This window comes from Cinclus cinclus, chromosome 13 (assembly GCF_963662255.1).
Source record: "Cinclus cinclus chromosome 13, bCinCin1.1, whole genome shotgun sequence".
Taxonomy (NCBI): domain Eukaryota; kingdom Metazoa; phylum Chordata; class Aves; order Passeriformes; family Cinclidae; genus Cinclus; species Cinclus cinclus.
Genome location: NC_085058.1, coordinates 13,340,944 through 13,359,939, shown reverse-complemented (window position 1 = coordinate 13,359,939; position 18,996 = coordinate 13,340,944). Strand labels below are relative to the sequence as shown.

The 18,996-nt window shown below is 41.3% G+C and overlaps 1 protein-coding gene across 1 annotated transcript in view; it reads left to right on the top strand.

Moving 5' to 3' along the window:
* The first annotated feature begins 828 nt into the window (after positions 1 to 828).
* The window catches only part of CEMIP (cell migration inducing hyaluronidase 1), a 47,032-nt gene continuing 28,864 nt past the window's right edge, over positions 829 to 18,996 (top strand). The window contains exons 1-10 of the mRNA XM_062501323.1: positions 829 to 904; positions 3,743 to 3,895; positions 4,551 to 4,689; positions 5,478 to 5,714; positions 6,094 to 6,273; positions 10,261 to 10,331; positions 11,079 to 11,174; positions 11,798 to 11,919; positions 14,055 to 14,196; positions 15,028 to 15,219. Of these exons, the coding sequence (XP_062357307.1) occupies positions 829 to 904; positions 3,743 to 3,895; positions 4,551 to 4,689; positions 5,478 to 5,714; positions 6,094 to 6,273; positions 10,261 to 10,331; positions 11,079 to 11,174; positions 11,798 to 11,919; positions 14,055 to 14,196; positions 15,028 to 15,219 (1,408 nt within the window). The remainder of the gene's footprint in view (positions 905 to 3,742; positions 3,896 to 4,550; positions 4,690 to 5,477; positions 5,715 to 6,093; positions 6,274 to 10,260; positions 10,332 to 11,078; positions 11,175 to 11,797; positions 11,920 to 14,054; positions 14,197 to 15,027; positions 15,220 to 18,996) is intronic.

The following is an 18,996-nucleotide window of genomic DNA, read 5'->3' as shown; positions in this document are numbered from 1 at the left end:
TAAACGGTGCCTTATGAATACTGAAGTGGGTGTCCTTGCCTTCCTGTGAATACACATGTCAATAAATTGTCATGAGCCCGGGGCAGAGCTGCAGAATCAATCACTGGAGACCAGAGAGAATCACATTAATTCTAACTTTGACTTTCATGACAGTGCTTGTTTGTTTTTGCTGGGGGTTGGCCACGGAAGAAACCAAAACAACATTAGGTAGACTGGTTTCAAAAGCAGCTTTTGGTTTTGCAAGAAAATTCTGAGCTGGCACATTAAATAGACAATATTTTCTTAGATCTGAAATCTAAGAAACGGCATGCTTCAGGTTGGAAGTGTGAGTACAGTTTATCTGGGGGTTACACAAAACACCATTGCTAAAAATGTGTGGGCATTTCGGGGGGGGAGAGGTGCCACCGAAAGGTTACTCTGTGAAAATCTGTCACTCCTCAAACGCCTTCTCTGTTGTGTTTCATTACTTTTTAGCACATGTGAATATGCAGCCCTAGAGAGTCCTGACACTGGATGTGTTTATGCCACATTCCTAAGGCGTTTTTGGTTACAGCTGGTGGCTGCTTTCTGAGTGTCTATTTGGATTCCCAAGTGGGTTTATCCCAAGCCAAACAAAGGGTGAGGAGCTGCCCATGGCTCCTTGTTCTGTTCAGCCTGGTCCTGAATCAATGCAAAGGTGTTTTCAGCCCTTGAGCTGAACGGCAGTGGATGTGGTCTGGCATAAAGCTGGATTTCACTTTTTTGTGTGTGTGTGTGGGTTTTTTAGTGACATTTTCTCGATTTTCTTTTTTCACAGCTATCCACACAGACAATTAAAAATTGTGAAGAATGGCTCTACCTACCTCCAAGTATCTGGCTGGAAGTTTGGGGTTTTTTCTGTTTGTAGTCTCTTCAGTAAGCACAGGTAAGTTTCCTTGCCATGGCGAAAAAAGGTATGGTGTGTAGTGCTATTTTTAATATGACCAGTTTTCACTCTTTGTATAAAAAGAGTCAAGGACAGAGCTAAAAACTCAGGAGAAAAGCTGTTTTCGGGTGTGCCAATATTCCCAGTCAAAGGCAGCTGGAGTGGCAAAGACTGAAATTTCTGAGCAGGTGAAAGTACCCTCAGCAATCCCTCAGACTCTGCCACACATTATTAAACCAAACACAAACCAAACAAACTGCCACAAAGAAATAGCAAAAGAAACCTCAGGTCCTAATAGCTGTGGCTGAGGGAGGTGAAGGCGAGCATTTTCCTGCATTCCTCAAGCCCAGATGTGGAGAGCAAAGAGCTCTGGCCTGGGACATCCCTGTCCCTTGGGTTTGTCTCTTCCAAGCAGTTCTATTACTAAGCAGTTTAGGGAAGGGGGAAAGGGGAGTTTGATTTACATATTCTTTATACAGCTGATTTGGAGGTTTGTATTTGTTTGAAACAGAGAGACCATATGTCTTGCCCCAAACATTACAGCTGCATGAAGGAACCTCTCATTGTCATGCTCAGGCCCTTTCGGTCAAGGAGCAAACATTCAGTTACTTCCTTATGCTGGGTAGAATTTGCACTTTTATTTAAAAAAAAAAATGACAGTGAAAGTAATAATCAAGCAGCTGGACCAGCTAGCAGAAGATGCTCAGCCTGATGGTGTCATTGGCACAGAAGATGGTGATGTGCAAAGTTCTTGGTACAGATTGGTTAATGAAAATGGGAATTTGGGTCCTCTGCTTCTGGTTTGTTGGCTTTTGCTGTTTTTCATTCCAAACACTGGCCTAAATTCCTCTTGGTTTCATCTTAGGCTTTCCTGTGTGTCTCTCTGTTTCAAAATATTGAATTTGGGGGCACAAGTCATCTTTCGAGACTGCAGGAAGCTTCTTGTGTAGCATATTCAAGTAAATGGAAAAATGAACAAGATTTTTATCCTTTACATTTAAATTGATTAATTAAGGTATAATTTAATTGATAAATTATACCTTTACATTTGAATTGATTTTTTTAGTTTTATTTCACTTCTCATCATGAGCAAATTTTTCTATTACCCTTATTCTCAGGGAAATAACATCTCTTTAAAAAAAATTGTTGTCAGTGTGTATTGCAGTTATATTGGAATATCTATTTGCAATGCAAGCCGCATTCCCTGTCTGAAATATTTATATTTTCTATTTAATTTTTCTTTTATTAATTCTGTGTGGCTTCTGGTAGGAACCCAGAAACACCTCTTTATTTTTCTCAATTACTATAAATCAGAGAGAGTACCTCTGACATTACTAATACAATTCCAGCTTCCAGCTGGCACAGTGGTACCAAAATCAGGTCCTGGATGTTTATCTGTATCTGACTTGCTGCCTGGTAGATTATTGGTCCTCTCTGATTTAGTTCATGTATATGAGAAAAGTTTGCAGAGGGACAAGGTCTATGCAGCTCACATGAAACATCCCTTTCTCACCTTGAAAATTTATCTTTATTTGGGCTCTGGAGACTTTAAGGTCATGCCTCGTCCAATTCTATTGTTCTCTTAAGATATGAAGCTGGTGGAGGAATGTGAGGAGAAACAGAATGCAGATGGACAGATTTTGTTTCTGTTGCAGTGGAATTACAGATGTCCTTCAAGTTCCAGAGTGGCATCACAAAACAACTGCCCATTTATTGCTTGGGTTCACATCGTTGTCCTTTCCATTACCTGGAGGCATTAGTATTTGTGGGGCAAAACTCACCCAACTTTTCTGTACCAAGTTCCAGAGACATAACCCTGCTGAGGTCAAGGTGTTTATCCCATGCCCATCATCACTGATTTGTTGGTCCTGTAATTTTCTCCGTGGTGTTTTTGTTTTAAGGGGTAAAAATTGGAAAGCTGGTGAGAATTCCCAGCCCTTTCTGAAGGCAAAGGACTCATTGTTCAAACTTCCCCTGACCTCAGCTTCCTAGGATTAGAAAGGGTTCTACCCTCAGAGAATATGCATCACACGTGAGACTCTCACTCACAGTTTTGTTGATTAGTGTAAGACATGAGGCTTGCATATCAGCCAAGGTTGTATCAGGGAAATACTTTATCTTAAATGGATAGCTGCAACATGAGAGTCTTGGATGTGGTATGAAAGCAGTTCAGACTAACACGTCATGGCAGCCCATCATCAAATTTGTCTGTGGACACTGGAGATGTGTGATCCCAAAGTGAATGAATCTTTATTGCTTCTGCCTGGAAAAGCTCACAAACCCAGACAGACTTGTGAGGATCCTGTTGCTCTCTGTTACTGGATGTATTGGCAATCTCTTGGTGCTTGGTGTTTCCATGTTAGTTTGATCTCTTTTTCTTTCTATCTCCAGTGAAAATATATAATGAAAACATTTTTTTAACAAATATTAAACAAAGTAGGTGATTTGGGGGCATTTTAAAAGGGAGTAGTTGTGTAATCCTTTTATCAATACCTTCCCTGGGCTTTGTGTCTAGGTGGTATGAACAGAGCTAAATGTCACTGCAGGGCTCAGTTAAAGTCCCTTTTCAGTAGTTTTCTAGCAACTGCATTCCTTGCAAGGCTCCTTTGCATTGGGTTTTTCCATTCTTCCAGGAAACAGAAAACCATACAGCTTAAGCTGTTGTTTGTTTTCTTTCGGTGGTGACCCACATGTACCCTGCTGCACTGAGGTATTGCTGTGTCCCAGGGAGTCAGCCAAGAGTGAGATGCTGAATGATACTGTGAAGATGCCCAGGTGCAGAGCTTTCTGTCTCACACCAGCAAACACTGATTGTCCTCCCTCTCCATCTTTACCCAGCAGAAGCAGCTGTCACATGTCCTGACAGAGATCCTGAATTAGAACTCTGGAACCCAGGTCACAACGAAGAAAACCACGTTGAGATCCACAATGGCAGGAAGCTGCTTCTCTCTTCTTCTGCGACTGTGCACTCTATCCACATCACTGATGGAGGTAAAACGTGCTGCTGGCAAGGCTGGGTGCAGTCTGCTCTCCCCTGGGACTGTTTAAATCATTCTGGATCATACTGGGAGAGCTTCTTGCTGAGAAGTGGGTGGGTACTGGGCAAATACAGCTTTACCTCAGTACAAGGCTGGGAAGCAGCTGAGGTGCTGAGATTCTTTAGCCGTTGTAACCAGCCTATTTTCTGTCCTGTCTGGAGAGTTTACACAAGTAGCTCAGAGTAATGATCAGTTCTACTTCTGTAAGTTGCTTCAAAAACATATTTTTTACCATCCACTGGCCCAATAGCATCATACTGCAGAGTTATCAGGGCCTCAGGACAGGGCAATGCTTATGTCCCTCTTTGTCTGAAAGGACAGAGCCAGAGTGTTGCTGGCATGAATAGCTTTTATTCATCTTAACTCTAAATTTCTGTCTCAGTTTTGAATGGATCCTCTTCCTTGCAAATCCTAATTGCACTCTTCAAGAACGGGACTGAATAAAAAACAATGTTTTCAGGATTTATAATGTGTGCTCTTTTGGGGTGTATGAACAGAATTTTTCAAAAACTGAGATGACAGCTCAGCACTGGGTTTAGCACAATGACACCACAACCTCACATGAGCTGCTGTGTGATAAAGCAGATGTCATAACTTTGTCCCCTTAGGGAAACTGGTCATCAAAGATGATGTGCAGCCCATCATTCTGCGTACAAGACATATACTCATTGAAAATGATGGAGAGTTACACATTGGCAGTGAGCTGTGCCCTTACCAAGGCAATGTGGTGATCATCTTATATGGGCGGTAGGTATGCATGATAAAATACTAACTTAGAACCTTCTGGCATCTCTCTTCCACATCAGGGAATGAAAATGTTCCTTAAAATTATATGTTCTCAGGTCCACTTATCATCAGTGCTCTGTGGAAAGTTCAGTAACTTTTTAAATAATTTAAATGGCCCACAAAATTTGGTGCAGGTTTGTTTTTTTTTTTTCCTCTTCTACTGAGATATGAACACTGGGGTGTTCAGGTATGCCAGAAAATCAGCAAGCATCTTCCCAAAACTCAAACTGATTTTCTAGAATAGGCTTAAAACCTAAGGAGTTATTTTTGTCTGAAAGTTCTCCTCTCTAAACAGCCTTTCTTTCTGTATGGGAGTTGTGAGCTGAAGGATAATACATTTATGTCTTGCAGATTGGTACAGGATCTCTAAAAATTTCAAGGATGCTGAATTCATATTTAACAACCACTGGACTTCTTAGCTTCTGATTAGGGTCTTGCCTGCCTCCAGAACCCAGAAACACAGATGTGGCATTCAGTCTGGGCTCCAGGCCTCCTCTGGCCTGGATATAATGAATATAGCATGTATAAGCTGTGTTCCAGATTACTTTTGGTCTTTGGTAGCTGCTACTATTTTTTAAAATAATTTATTTTCTGTATGACTTGGGCAGCTCCTGATTCTTGGAGTACCTGAAAGAACTGCACTGTAAATCATGAGAGTTTTCTCCTCGGGTCACAGCAGCACAAGGAGAGAGGTTCCTTGGCTCAGACACAAACCCAAACCTGGTCCCTTTCCTCCCTTCCTGCTTTAGAGCGGATGACAGCAGCCAGCCAAATCCTTACTTTGGACAGAAGTACCTTGGAGTCAGCAAAGGTGGCACTCTTGAGATCCATGGAAAGAAAAAGCTGTCCTGGACTTTCCTAAACAAGACTCTTCATCCTGGTGGCATGGAAGAAGGTGGATATTACTTCGAAAGGAGCTGGGGCCACCGAGGTGTCATTGTCCATGTCATTGACCCAAAGACAGGGGCTGTTGTCCACTCAGATCGGTGAGTGACCTCCTGGCTGCCTAGATGTGAGGGTCTTTGGGAACAGGCTGGGGACAGCATCTCAGCAAGCTCAAACACACACATTTTAGCATCTTCTTCAAATGGGGGTTATTGCATATCTGTACCATTTCTCTTAGACCAGCAATCTCCAAAACCACAGAGCGAGCACTGCTACACCTTGCAGTTTGTTAAACAGAGTTTAATCAATTTAGCTTGACAGAAGCCCCTAACACACCCTGCTAGACAAGTGCTTTTGCAACAGGGTAATATTACAGTGAGTAATACAAAAGAGTACTTTCTTTATAGTACTTGCTTGTCAGTACATAAGGGTGTGGTGACCACTGCAGTAAACGTTTCTGGGTACTTTTTATCATTTCAGGTTTGATACTTACAGAACAAAAGAGGAAAGTATCCGCCTGGCTCAGTATCTGGGGAGAGTTGCAAATGGCATGATCCTGTCAGTAGCAGTGAATGATGAAGGATCCAGAAACTTGGATGACTTGGCCAGGAAAGCAATGACCAAACTGGGCAGCAAGCATTTCCTCCACCTTGGGTTTAGGTATGTGCCAGTCCTGCCAGTTCTCCCAGCACAGAGGCGTTATTATGTTCCTGAGATGTCCAAATAGTTCCACTCTTTCAAAGTCACAAAGTTCTTTCACATGGGAAAAAAAAATTAAAAAGAGAGAGAAACTTCTCAATGTGGAGTTTTAGCAGTTAATTAGATAGTTTCAGATGCACTCAGAGTCTATATTAAGTATTTTTATTAGCAGATTGAGGAATAGCATATGATTCACATTAAAAAGGATGTTTTTCCAAGATACTGTTCCCACAGGTTGCTTATTCCAATTTATTTTCAAGCCATCCTCTAAAGATTGAAGAAGCGTATTTATATACACACAGAGAATTAGATGGGCTGAGAAGTAAGGAGAGTACAATAATTGCTCTGTAGCCCTGGCTACATACATACAGACATACATACAGCACATTCCTCAACTTGTCCAGTACAGGTCTGGGGACTTGTGCAGCACAGAAATTTAGCAAACATGGATTTATGGTGTGGACTGTAAATACTTCTGTGGCCAAAACAGGGTCTGTGTTGGCACACACACTGTTGAGAATACTTGCTATTTACCCAACTGTAGCCATTATATTTTTGGTGTTTATCTGAATTTATGTAGGCTTTTTTTTTATGAGGCACTAAGAGGGTGTCTGCAGAAAACACACACAGACACACACAGAGAATCTGGCTTGTAGGGAGAAGTGCTACAGTACAGCAGTTTGTGGAAAGAGACATCTGTCAGCTGGGCACACACAGATGGAGCAAGATCTGTGGTGGTTGATGAAGAGGTTGATGTTACAGGGGCTCCTAGGCACCAGACAACACATTTCAAAGAATCAACAAGGAGGGCAGAAATGGTCTCCAAAACCAGGCTATCTCCAGCAGTGCAATTCTACCTCTCAAATCTAGACCCCATATTAGAGCCCAGTAGCCAGCTGGGTTTTTTTTTTCGTTTTGTTTTTGTTTTTGTTTTGTTTTACAAATGCTTCTGGAATTAGGGAAACACAACATGATTTTTGAACATTATACTTTTTTTTCCCCAGTTGTGCTACAGTAAGGATTTTTTTGCATATATTTATAAAAGTAAATTGCACTTGATTTTTTTTAGGCTGCTGTGATGTTTTAATGCAACCTTCTCATAATTTTTCCATCACTGTTTATAATGGAAACACTGCAGAAATTCATCCATGGAAGTGTGACTTTCAGCATTGCTATGGTTTCCAGTCAAGAGGCTAATCCTTGCCATGCTGTTATCTGAAATACCACAAAATTGCATTCCATGAATTATAGAGACATGTGGATAAGTAATGAGGTAGTAATTGGTCAACACTGTCTTCCACCAGCATATTGGTGTGTGGAAAAGTATCTGGTGCATTATTTAATATAACATATTTTTAGGAGTGTTCTCAGAGTTTTAGTTCATCAATTCTCAAAAGCCACAGTGTCTGGATGGTAGCTGGGGCCAGACTTAGAAAGGCAATTCGATGGCACAGTGGAACACAGGCAGCTTTACATGTATCCAAGCTTTTCCTCTAAAGCAAATTGAACTTCCACTTCAGTGTAACAAGATTTAGACATCGGGGTTTACGTTTCAGACACATCTATAACTATGAATAAGGACGTATGCACTTCACAAGTGCTTTGCAAAATTTTTTTTTAGTGTCTTAGAAAAAATTGCTTGGAATGAGAAAATTACACACACATGTACACAAATTACCCTCCGTGGCCAAGGCAGGCTCTGGCTGAGGAGAGCAGATGGGTTTTTCTTTCTAACACTTCTGTCACCACTCGCTGCCCAGCACTGGGGTTTGCTGGCTGGTCCTGATGAGTCCTGGCTGTCAAACCTTCTCAGCTGATGAAGGCTGGGGCTGGCCATGGGCATCCCTGAGAGAATAAGAGTGTAAACCCCAGGCTTAGGAAATTTCTTCTTCAAATTTTGTGAAGTGCCACCTGAGTCAGGCTATGCAGTCATAGATTGTGTTGGTTTCTGGCTGGGGTTAATGGGCAAATTCCTGTCCATCTCCAGCTGCTCCATATTCAACCAGATTGTAAAGTTTTGCTGCTCCCCCTTGCTGTAGCAGAGCCGATGCACAATGCTGATTTATTCAAAAATGTTTCTGTGCTTCTGGCATCTCTTTTAATTGTCTATTTGCTGAGTCCGGAACATCAGGAATGAAAGGAAAATCTTGCATTCCTCTCCTATTGTTTTCCTTCTGAAAACTGGGTTTACTCTTTCAGTGTGAACCATTTTTTCCCATTGACTAATAAATGAAGAGAAAGCCTTTTTGCACTTGATGACATAGTTGTTCTCTTTGGAATTCCACACAAATACTTCCTGTATGGCTCTGGACTTCCTGGTCACTTCATTTTATATAGCCCAAACAGATTGCATATTGTCCTTATGTGTCAGGGTTGAACAACTTTAAAACTATTTGTAATGGTAAAATAACTGGGAGAAACAAGTATATTTAACACATGAAATGTGGCCAAACCTTGAGTTGCAGAAGTGAATAAATCCTTATTTTTTAAAATTATTTCTGAGATTATTTTTGAGGCATCATAACTTTTGTCATTTGTTTCAAATTTGGTTTACCAAAATAATACTAACAACTAAACCAAAAAAACCTTGACTGCTGAGTGATAAAGTGTCCTTCCTGCTCCCATCCCCCTTCTCTCCCTGGATGGAGATCACAGCCCGTCAGTGCCTCTGGCAATTGGCACACAGGCAAATTTTCCAGCAGGAGCATCTGCTGGCTGGCAGGCTCCCGAGGCAGTGGTGTTGGCAGCTTCCACTGAGCCTGGCCAGTTCTGGGGCTGAGGACACACTGCTGGGACAGTGTCCCCTCGAGCAGCCACATCCACTGGGGCCATGGCACAGCAAGGGCTGCACCAGTGCTCACCCCGAGCCTGCCCTGCTGCCCCCAGAGCAGCAAACCCCAGTAAACCCCAGCTGGTGTTTTGGGTGTGCTTTAGGGGCTCTCTGCCAATGTCTGTACGTGTTTTATTTGGGAGTTCCAAACCAGAGTGGTTTGGAACTTCACTTGAACCGATGTAAGATGACCTGCAAGACTCTTGATGCAACTGAAGTGACCAGATATTTATAACTATAGAGACATGACCTAATCCATGGGAGTTTTTGCTAAAATCAGGACAGTCTCCCTACCATCCTAAACTCATATTTTTTTTATTCTCTTAGTCATTAAGAGCAGATATGCCTGAACTACTTCTACTTTGAAGATGAAAATCCCCCCTGACCCCTGCTAACTGGGTTCACCCTCAAGACTGGGAGGCACTTCAGTCCCTATCTCCATTGCTTTCTCAACCATGTGGTCACTCTCCAGGGTGGCTGATAGCTATTGAACCTGCTTGATCAATGACCATCAGGTGGTAATGAACTGAGTTCTGACATGGGACCAGATTTGAATAGACAATTCAGAGCCAGAAACCTTTATCCTTGTTCAGTGTTCAAGGAAGGAAACTAGATATGAAGAGACTATCTAAGCATTTTTTATTGTCCTTTGCCAGCCAGTCTGTCTATTAGAAATTCTCATGGGTCATTCCAAAGACAATTGTCATACACAAGGTTTCAGCATGAGCTAAATTTATTTAAACACAAGTGGTTTCTTTGCATATTCTTTAGTGTATACACATGTACACACACACACACAAGATTTATTTGCAGGCTCCCCAAGGACTTGCCAGTGTCTTTTGGGTCTGTCATACACAAGTTTCCTTAAATATACATTTAAAAAACAAACACACTTGTTACAGGCATGTTTTAAGTGGGCATTTGTCTTCAAATTTGCTTCTCTTCTGATGTATTTACTGAAGAAATATAGACTGTTAAGATAATTTTAATTATGCTGCTTGTGGCACTAATCAGACTGCTTTGAATGTGGTGCCTCAGAAATTTAGCAACATTGGGCTATAAGAAATACACATCTCATACTTGACATAACTTTATCATTTCTCATTTTCATTTTACAGGCACCCATGGAGTTTTATTACCATTAAAGGAAATCCCTCCTCTTCTGTTGAAGACCACATTGAATATCAAGGTATTTAATGCACAAATGCTGTCTTGATGTGTTCTCTGGAAGTTACTGGAGTTATAGTTGAGATTAATTTGGTCAATTGCATTTTTACTTCCCACTGCATTACATTGAAACTATGAGCAATTGATGGTTTGACATATTTAATTGAATGCTCTCTTTATGTATTGCTTCTTCCCACTAATGCATCTGAAGCAGCTGAGTGAGGGATAGCTTAGGTTATCCAAACTTTTAGATAAAAAGTGAGATCCTGCACCACGGTAAATCTGTGTAACTTCACTGAGCTCAGACATTGCCTCTCTTAAGACACAAATCTGTGGAACAGACCCAGTTCACACCAGCTGAAAATTTAATCAGTGTCTCCTGAATTAGGATCCTCAAATCCTCCTGTGAAACCATTTTCTTGCAAGCTGAACACTGTAGAGTCTGTCTTCTCATGACATGAATAACACAGCTTGCTACAATATTAAATAAAAATAGCAATATATGACAATAATTGTGGGCTTTATCCTCTCTTGACTTTTGAAGATTTTTCTTCCTCCTTATCCATGCAGTTACAAAAGTGTCTGAAGCCTCATTGCAAGATTAGTAAATTTTTCTAGAAGTTGTGCAAGGCTAATTTTGAATAATGTAGTCAAAATATGCAAATACACACAATTATATTTTCAGTTCTTACTCTTATAAGTTGCATACAATGATTTTACCAATTGATTTCAATGATTTTACCGATGTTTTGGTTTTTTTTTTTAAAAGGTCACAAAGGGTCAGCTGTGGCCAAAGTATTCAAACTATTCAAAGCTGAGAATGGAGAACATTTTAACGTCTCTTCAACGAGTGAGTGGGTTCAAGGTAAGAGGTCTGTGAGCTATTTCACTTGGTGGTAGACAGCTGGCAAACAGGGTGAATCATCCTTTTTCCTGCAATCCTTTTCCATTTGGGAAGAGTGGACTTGCTAGCTGCTATTTATGTTGTCACTAACCTAATTAATGAACACTCACAGATTACTTCCCCAGCTGTCTCCAGGACCCTCTGAATAACTGGGATCCTTTTTCCTTTTCTGCACTGGGTATGAAATTCCATCTCCTATGGTCTCAGAGATCACACACAACCTCTTCTTCTCACTGCACAGTCATCATGTCCATGTTTCAGACAACACACAGTAGCTGGTGCAACTTGATCTGGAGATCAGAAGGCAGCTATGGCAGACACAGATCCAAAATCTGTCTCTATTAATAGTGCTTACAGTGCACATGCCAGTTACGAAGCTTTTAATAACTCTGCTCTCCCTCGGCTGGTTGCACTTCACAGCATCATTAAAAGTGGCTGACAGACTGGCAGCAAGAGGCATGAATCAGATCATCAGTGAAGAAACTTGTGAATGATATCTGAGATCATATAATTCTTCGTGCACTTTTGCTGCACTCATTAAGCTTGACTTTCAAATGACTATACTTGTTTGCACTTGTCTCCAGATGTAGAATGGACAGAGTGGTTTGAGAAACCTGACAAAGCGAGATCTAAGGACATGGAGAAGCTGTCTGACTTCAAAGCTGCTCATCCTGACAAAATCTGCAGGCAGCCCATTGACATCCAGGTAGGCAGGCTTACCACTCACTTTGGGGGGGGTAAATCTTCTTTGGACAAACACTGAACCACCAAAATAAATGTGATTTTTCAGTATTTTTTCTTCTAAATATAACACACCAATTATTTTACCATTATAATACATAACCAGCAAGATCCTGCGTACAGTCTTGTATTGTTCTGAGACAAATTTGTTAGAATTGTTTCAGTAAATTCTGGCTCCTGGCATGAAAAGGTGTACAGATGGGGTCATGGACTGCACAGATGCTATCATGAAATATGTGGTTCCCTGCTGGAAGATTAAAAGGAGCAAGCACATGAAAATTTCAAAGGTTTTAATGGTCCTGGAATGGATCCTACCTAAAAAATTAACCACAAAATATAACAAAGTAGTGCAACTACTAGCTGTAGCAGGTTGTCAAAAATATTGGTGAGCTTTCAGCCATTTCTTGTAATCAATTGTTTTATCTCTGTGGAAAGAAATTTGAATTCTGTTTGGGGCTAAGCATCATAATAATATCACCAGGCCAGCATGCTGAGGAGCACTCAGATGCCTTTTCTGACACTGCTAAAAACCTCTTTAAGTACAAAAAAACCCCAGCAAGAAACGAGGGTATTTTTTTTAACATGTTCACCATATACTTTTTATGTCTACCTGGTAAAAATACTATAGCAGAAGCATTGCCTAGTGAAAGACAGTAAAATCCTTCACATCTGTGTGAGGATGAGCCAATGGAGTTGTTCTTATTCACAAGAATGTGGCTATTGAAGTAAACGGGAATGCTGACTCCATGAGTGAAAATTTCCAGGGCTAAATGTTATAAAGAATCTCTCTTGAACAGAAAGGAAAAAACTGCCCTATAATTTTCTGCCAGGTCTTACCAAACCCACATTCATTTCTGCTTCCATATACGTGTATTAGAAGTGACAACTTAGTTCAAAACAGGGGTTGGATGTTTCTTATGATACATCCCCTTCTAGAATGTGTGTTAAAAAAAGAAGAAAAATATGTTCTTCTGCTCTAGACACAACCTTATTTTTTTCCTCTTCTGTGAAATAAGTTACTTTTTTTCCCCCCCATATATATTAAAAGCGAGAAATTTTTCAGTTTCTTAGGGCAAATCCTCAGGTAGTGTAATCTGGTGCTACTCATTGCTTTTATAAAGCTACACTGATTTATAGCAGCTGGCCTGACCCAGCTCTGGAACATGGGAGAAAATTGAAGATATGATGATAATAGCAGAAGCACAGCACAGCCAGAGGCACATTCCTCCAGCTGACGGTGCTAATCCCACACACAGCAGCAGGGTGGATTAATAAGGAAAGCCTGCATGAGTGAGAGAATCAGGATCAGACCCTTCATTGAAAGGTGCCTTTTCTCCTGGTGGTGCCTTGCCAAAATGCAGGTGGTATTTGGATTCCTCGATGCAATGCACCACATTTTTGTGAAAGGGTCAAGGGAAATACAAGCTCTAGAGACAGAATGTGAAATTTGACATGACCCTGAGACATTGCCCCAGCAGGAACACCAGAGAGGTTACATATCTCACTGCTTCTTGGCACCATACAGCCTTTTTTCTCAAGGCAGCTCTACAGGCTGGTACTTGCCTGTGAGAAAAGGCCACTTCTCGTTTCTTTTGAAACAGGCAGAAGTATTGCAGTACCCTTGGGTGTTTTTTTTTGGGAGGCTGATCCATGCAATGGAGAAATAAAACCCCTTCCCCTTTCTTCTGCAAGGTTCAGACAGAGCCTGGCCACAAGCAATGGAATGAGTGCAGTGCAGAGGCTTGAAACCATGAGTTCATCTGGGTGGAAGCATCTGTGTTCAATATTTCCATCTGCCCTCAAACCAATGACAAGAGAAAATCTAGGGCACCAAGGCAGCTGTTTGTGAAGCTCCCAAACTCCTCCCAAAACAGCCCGTGGTCTCAGAACAGAAGCAGAAAGGTGTGCACCTAGGCAGCAGCTGTGTGTGAGAGCAGCTGGAAATGCTGGCTGGAGAGCACAGTCACAGGGGTTTGTTACGCAATGGTTCTTGTGCCATCACCAAAACGAAGCAAAGGCCTCTTCTGATGGCTCAGATGTTTTGGTGACATCCCTTCACCTCACAGCAGCACCTGAGTTGTATTTCCATCCTCGTTCCAGGCAGTGACGCTTGATGGAGAGGATTTAACCACTGAGGTTTTCTACAAGAGCGGCCATGATTACCAATTTCTGTGCCACGGCAAGGACCAGACAGGAGAGGGCTGCCACAACTACAGAGTCAGGTTCCTGTGTGGCAAATCTGGTACGTGTCCCATTGCTGAAAGCCAGAACGGAGAACAGCAGAAATCCTGTCCTATCATGACTCGCTCCTTCTTGGTGTCAGAAGAAGTTCTGTAATTTTTCCAAGCTAAAGCTTTGGCTGGGCTATGGACGTGAGCTCAGATAAGATGGAAGAAGATTTAGCTCAGGAAAAATTCCTGAGCACTAACAGAAGCAGCAGGATGGTTTTTCAAATACCCAGCAAGGCTGTGGGAAGTATTTGACAAGTTCTTTCCTGTAAATTCGTTGCCTTTTGCAAAAACATTTTGGGATGAGGTAGGATTAGTCAATCAGAACGTGTGAAGACAACAGGGTTTGAAACGTAAACTTCATTTTATAGTTAAACATTCCAACACCGCTGTCCTTAACCTGGTCATTAGACAGGTCATTAGGATTTTTGGTGCTGGCAGGAAAAGAAAGGTGTCAGACTGTTGTTTTGCTGGAAAAATCGACATTAGGTTAAAGACCACTTGGCTGTTGTAAACAACAGCACCCAGCCCCACAAGAACTGCTGCTAAGTGGGTGTGGTGAGAATGAGCCACTAAGAGCTGCATTTAAATTTAACCTGGGGTTAGTGGAAAATTCACCTGCCTGCAACTAAAGAAAAATATGTTCCTGTTTTCTTGCTTGCCAAGCCAAAGCCAGTAAAAAACATGTTTGGAGGAGCTAACATTTTTTTTTACTTTTTAGCATGAGAAAAATCATAATTTTTGGTGGCACTCCAAGGAGAGGGGTGGGGGGAAGAAAAAAGAAGGAGCAAGATTTTTCCGGTGAAATTGTCTTATTCTCCACCCTTGCATTTTGTTTTTTTCAGTGAAGCCAAAGCTCACAGTAACCATTGACACCAACGTGAACAGCACAATCCTGAATCTGGTGGATGATGTGAGCTCGTGGGAGCCTGGAGACAGGCTGGTGGTGGCGAGCACTGACTACTCCATGTACCAGGCAGAGGAGTTCCAAGTGCTGCCCTGCAGAACCTGCAGACCCACCCAGGTCAAGGTAGCAGGTGAGGTGCTTCATCTTATCACTCTGGTGTTGCTGTTCACAAATCCTGTCCTTTGCACTGACCTGACTCCAAGAAGAATTGGAAAATGTTGAAAGACAACTGAACTTGATGGCTGGTTGTTAGATGCTTTTGGGATACTTAACTTTCATTCTTGAAAGCCATCTAACTTGATTTTAGTTGCTTTCTGCCTTCTCTTTTCACAGCTGACTCCATTTTTGTCCCCAAGCGCACTATTGAGTGGATGAATTTACATAAGAGAAACAGATACGTTTATGTATTTGTTATTTTCAATACCTGCATTTGAAATACCACTTGCTAGAAAGCAGATGAGCACAGCTGATGTGAAGAGTGACCTAGGGCAGGAGCAGACTGTGAGAGACTGCAAGGCTATGAAGTAATTTCCAGCTGGCTGCTTTCCTAAGTTTTATTTAAAAAGAACTGTAATCATACATTTTAGAAATACTGTTTTGTACTACTGAAGCTACCGTTTCCCATTTACTGTGCCTCCAGAGAGTATTTCATAGAGGTGATGTATTAACCAACATTTCTGGCAGCCAGTGAGTCGTCCTGAGCCTCTGCACTGGGGGATGGAGTGGCAGGGTGCTGCCAGAGCAAGCCTCAAAAGGAGGAGTGGGAACCTTTGCAGAGACCCAGCATTTTTCTCTTGTAGGGGATCAGCTCAAATGCAAAACAAATTGCTTTTGATTAATAGATTTTGTAGTCAAATGATTGTAGAATGGCCTCTAGACACCAAATCCAGTTAAGAAGCATAACCATGATGAAGCACAGGCTATTACCAGCATGAGCATAAAACTGAAATCCAGAGTGGGAGATTTAATCTTCACTTGAGTCTGTGTAGTTGTCTTTCCCTTCTAGAACTTTGTTTTGGCATACTGATAAGCAGAGCATGGAAATAGTACCTGAATAGCTCCTCATCTGAATAGATTAGGATTTTTTTACTTCTATAATTTACAAAAGCAAATCTTATTTTACAGTATAAAAGTCTGTAGTAGATGAGGCTGTCTTTCAGAGGCAGCATCCACCTGGTGGTAAATCATGCATGTGACTTTATCTTTGCTTGCACACTGGCTGTTGCTGTAGGCAGAGGTCGTCTGCATTTACAGTAAGACCTTTCTGAGAAACCATGAGGGCACTCGGAACATCCAATGCACCAGGGAGTTCACTTGGTTCTCTGAAATGAACTAGTTCAACATTATCTCTGATGCAACTTCTTCTGGAAGCACCAATACATTTCCTTTGGCAGCTGCCTCACCATAGAGCTTTGGCCATTCATTGTTGGAGATGTGCATTAGGCCAAGAGAAATGTTATTCACAGTCTGAATGTATCATAGTCTTATGACTTCAAATGTCTAGTGCTTTCAAAGAAGACACATTTCCAAGCTGAATATTTTTCTTGAGCAACTTTTGAGCTGTTGGACTCAGACTGGTATCATACAAGTCACATCATGAGGATGGTTTTGAAAGATTGCCAGTAAAAATAAAGATGGCATAGGAGTCTTGGGCTTCCCATAATCTAATGGATCTGTGGAATTCCTGTAGTTACATTCATCTTCTGCAGCAGTGACAGCCAGGTTAGTTTAAGGAAACAAGCAATGGGTTAAAAACAACAAAAAATTTCATGTGAATTTCAAGTAAAGAAGCAGTGGAAACACTTGTTAAAGCAATTGTGCTCCTGGTCTCCAATTGCTCTTTAGGAGATTTAGGACATTCCTTTTATTACCACAAATGGCATGAACACCAGGGCCAAAGTCTCTCCTTTCTTATATCCAGGCAACTCTGTTGACGTCAATGGGATTTCACTGATTATATAAATCAAGGCAAAATCTAGTCCAGTTATAAAAATCACTTCCAACTTTCTCGTAACAAAAACCCATTCACACTAGAAAACAAAATAATCTGCCTAAGTTCAGTCTAGATGAAATAAAACCTGGCAAGGCTGAGATGTCCCCTGCCTTTAGGAGCCAGGAGGTCCCTGAGCTGCCCTGTCCCTGGCCACGGTGTAAATCCATCCACTGCCCTGTGCCATGACATGTAATTAGCCAGAATCAGGATAATGAATGGCCCCTGGACTTAGCACAGGTGAGCAGCCCTGACACAGCCTGGCCCTGTGTGCCTGGGCCAGGCTTGTATTTGGGTGTAGAAGAACATTCATCATAAATGTCAGCCTGCCCTTTGGTATGGAGGTAAGCAAGATTGCTTTGCTCCTTCTGAGAGAAGCCTTCCACACATACATTTATATACAGGGTCTCAGAGGGATGTCATTTGTAATAAGTGAAAAGGCTTAATTTTCCTAAGAGGTTTAGTCTAGCAACTGAGAACTCCAAAAGTTTGCTCTTTGAAAGACAAATGATAAAACCATTCTTACCCGTGATGATTTATTTCCCTTTTAATCTTTAGTTTTTTCCTTTCTATTTACTTTTGAAATGAAACCTAAATGTCAGATCTGAACTACTTAAGAGTCTCTTTGTTATAAAAAAGGCAGAAAACCTCTGCTTTGTGGACAGCCAGTTTGGCGTGGCAGCCACTTGGCATACCAAGATTTCAAATAATTTATGCTCTCATAGTTTAATAGTATTTTAATAGACATGGTTTAGTGTATTGTGCCAAATAAGTCAAACTCATTAGTTAGCTCATGTCCTATTTATATTTGATACTTCCTGCTGAAACTCATACTTTCTTTACTGGCTAGAAATGGATTGATTAGAGCTTTTCAAAAGAACTTAAGTGACTTAACACTCAATTGCCATCAGGTTCTAGGAGGATTTAGTATGGACATCTGCAAGGAAGATGCAAAGAAAGCAGATTTAGCTATGGACATCTGCAAATCTCAGTGTAGAAAGCGAAGGAGGGCACACAGGCTCTGATCTTTTGCACTCTTTTACTGGAGTAACTGCCCTAGTGTAAATTCTGTGGCTCCCATGGGTAACTGTGGTTTGCATGAGGACCCAGATCTGCAGGTCCTGCTCCCAGTCAAATGGTCACTCACTTAAATGGAACTTTCCCCTCCACTTGCTTTCTTTGTTTAACTCTTCTTTTTCTTTTTTTTTCTTTTTTCTTTCTTTTTTCTTTCTTTTTTTTTTACTTGTCCTTTTTGTGCCAAGATTATTTTCACTGTGGGAACAGATTAAAACTGTTTGATCTTCCAGCTTCACAAGGTTTGGGGAGGGACGACAGTGCAGGGCAAAGGGAGGGAGGGAGGAAGGAAGGAAGGGTTGTGTTGTTATGATAGAACTGGATAGTAGGAAAGATCAACTATTTTGTCTAGTTCCCCTGGGAAACAAGTCTTATCTTCATCTTGGTTGCTCTGTATGAAGTTTCGACTAATGCTGATAAGTTTCACCATGGAACAGAAATGATGAAATACTCTTTTGTGCTCCTATATGCTCTTGATAAAGGATGAAAAAATTATTCGTGCCTGGCATAATTGTTCCAATTATCCCACATACTGGTGGATCTATGAATTCAAGCACACATCTCTTAAATCCTGCTTACTGGGTTGCAAATATTAGAGAGATAAGGAGTTTACTGTGATCTTGTTCATGCAGAGAACTTTGAATTAAAAGTATAAATACATAGTTGTCTGAAAAATTCACAGCCTATGTCAGCATACATCTGGTACTGTAAGGACGGAAGAATTTACTCCACTATCAAAATTCAGATATTTTTAGAGATTTAGGGTGTTCTGTTAAGAAGCTGGCATCATTTTGGCTGGAACTTGCAAAAGCTCTTTTTTAAAGGCAACCCTGGTGCTTGAGG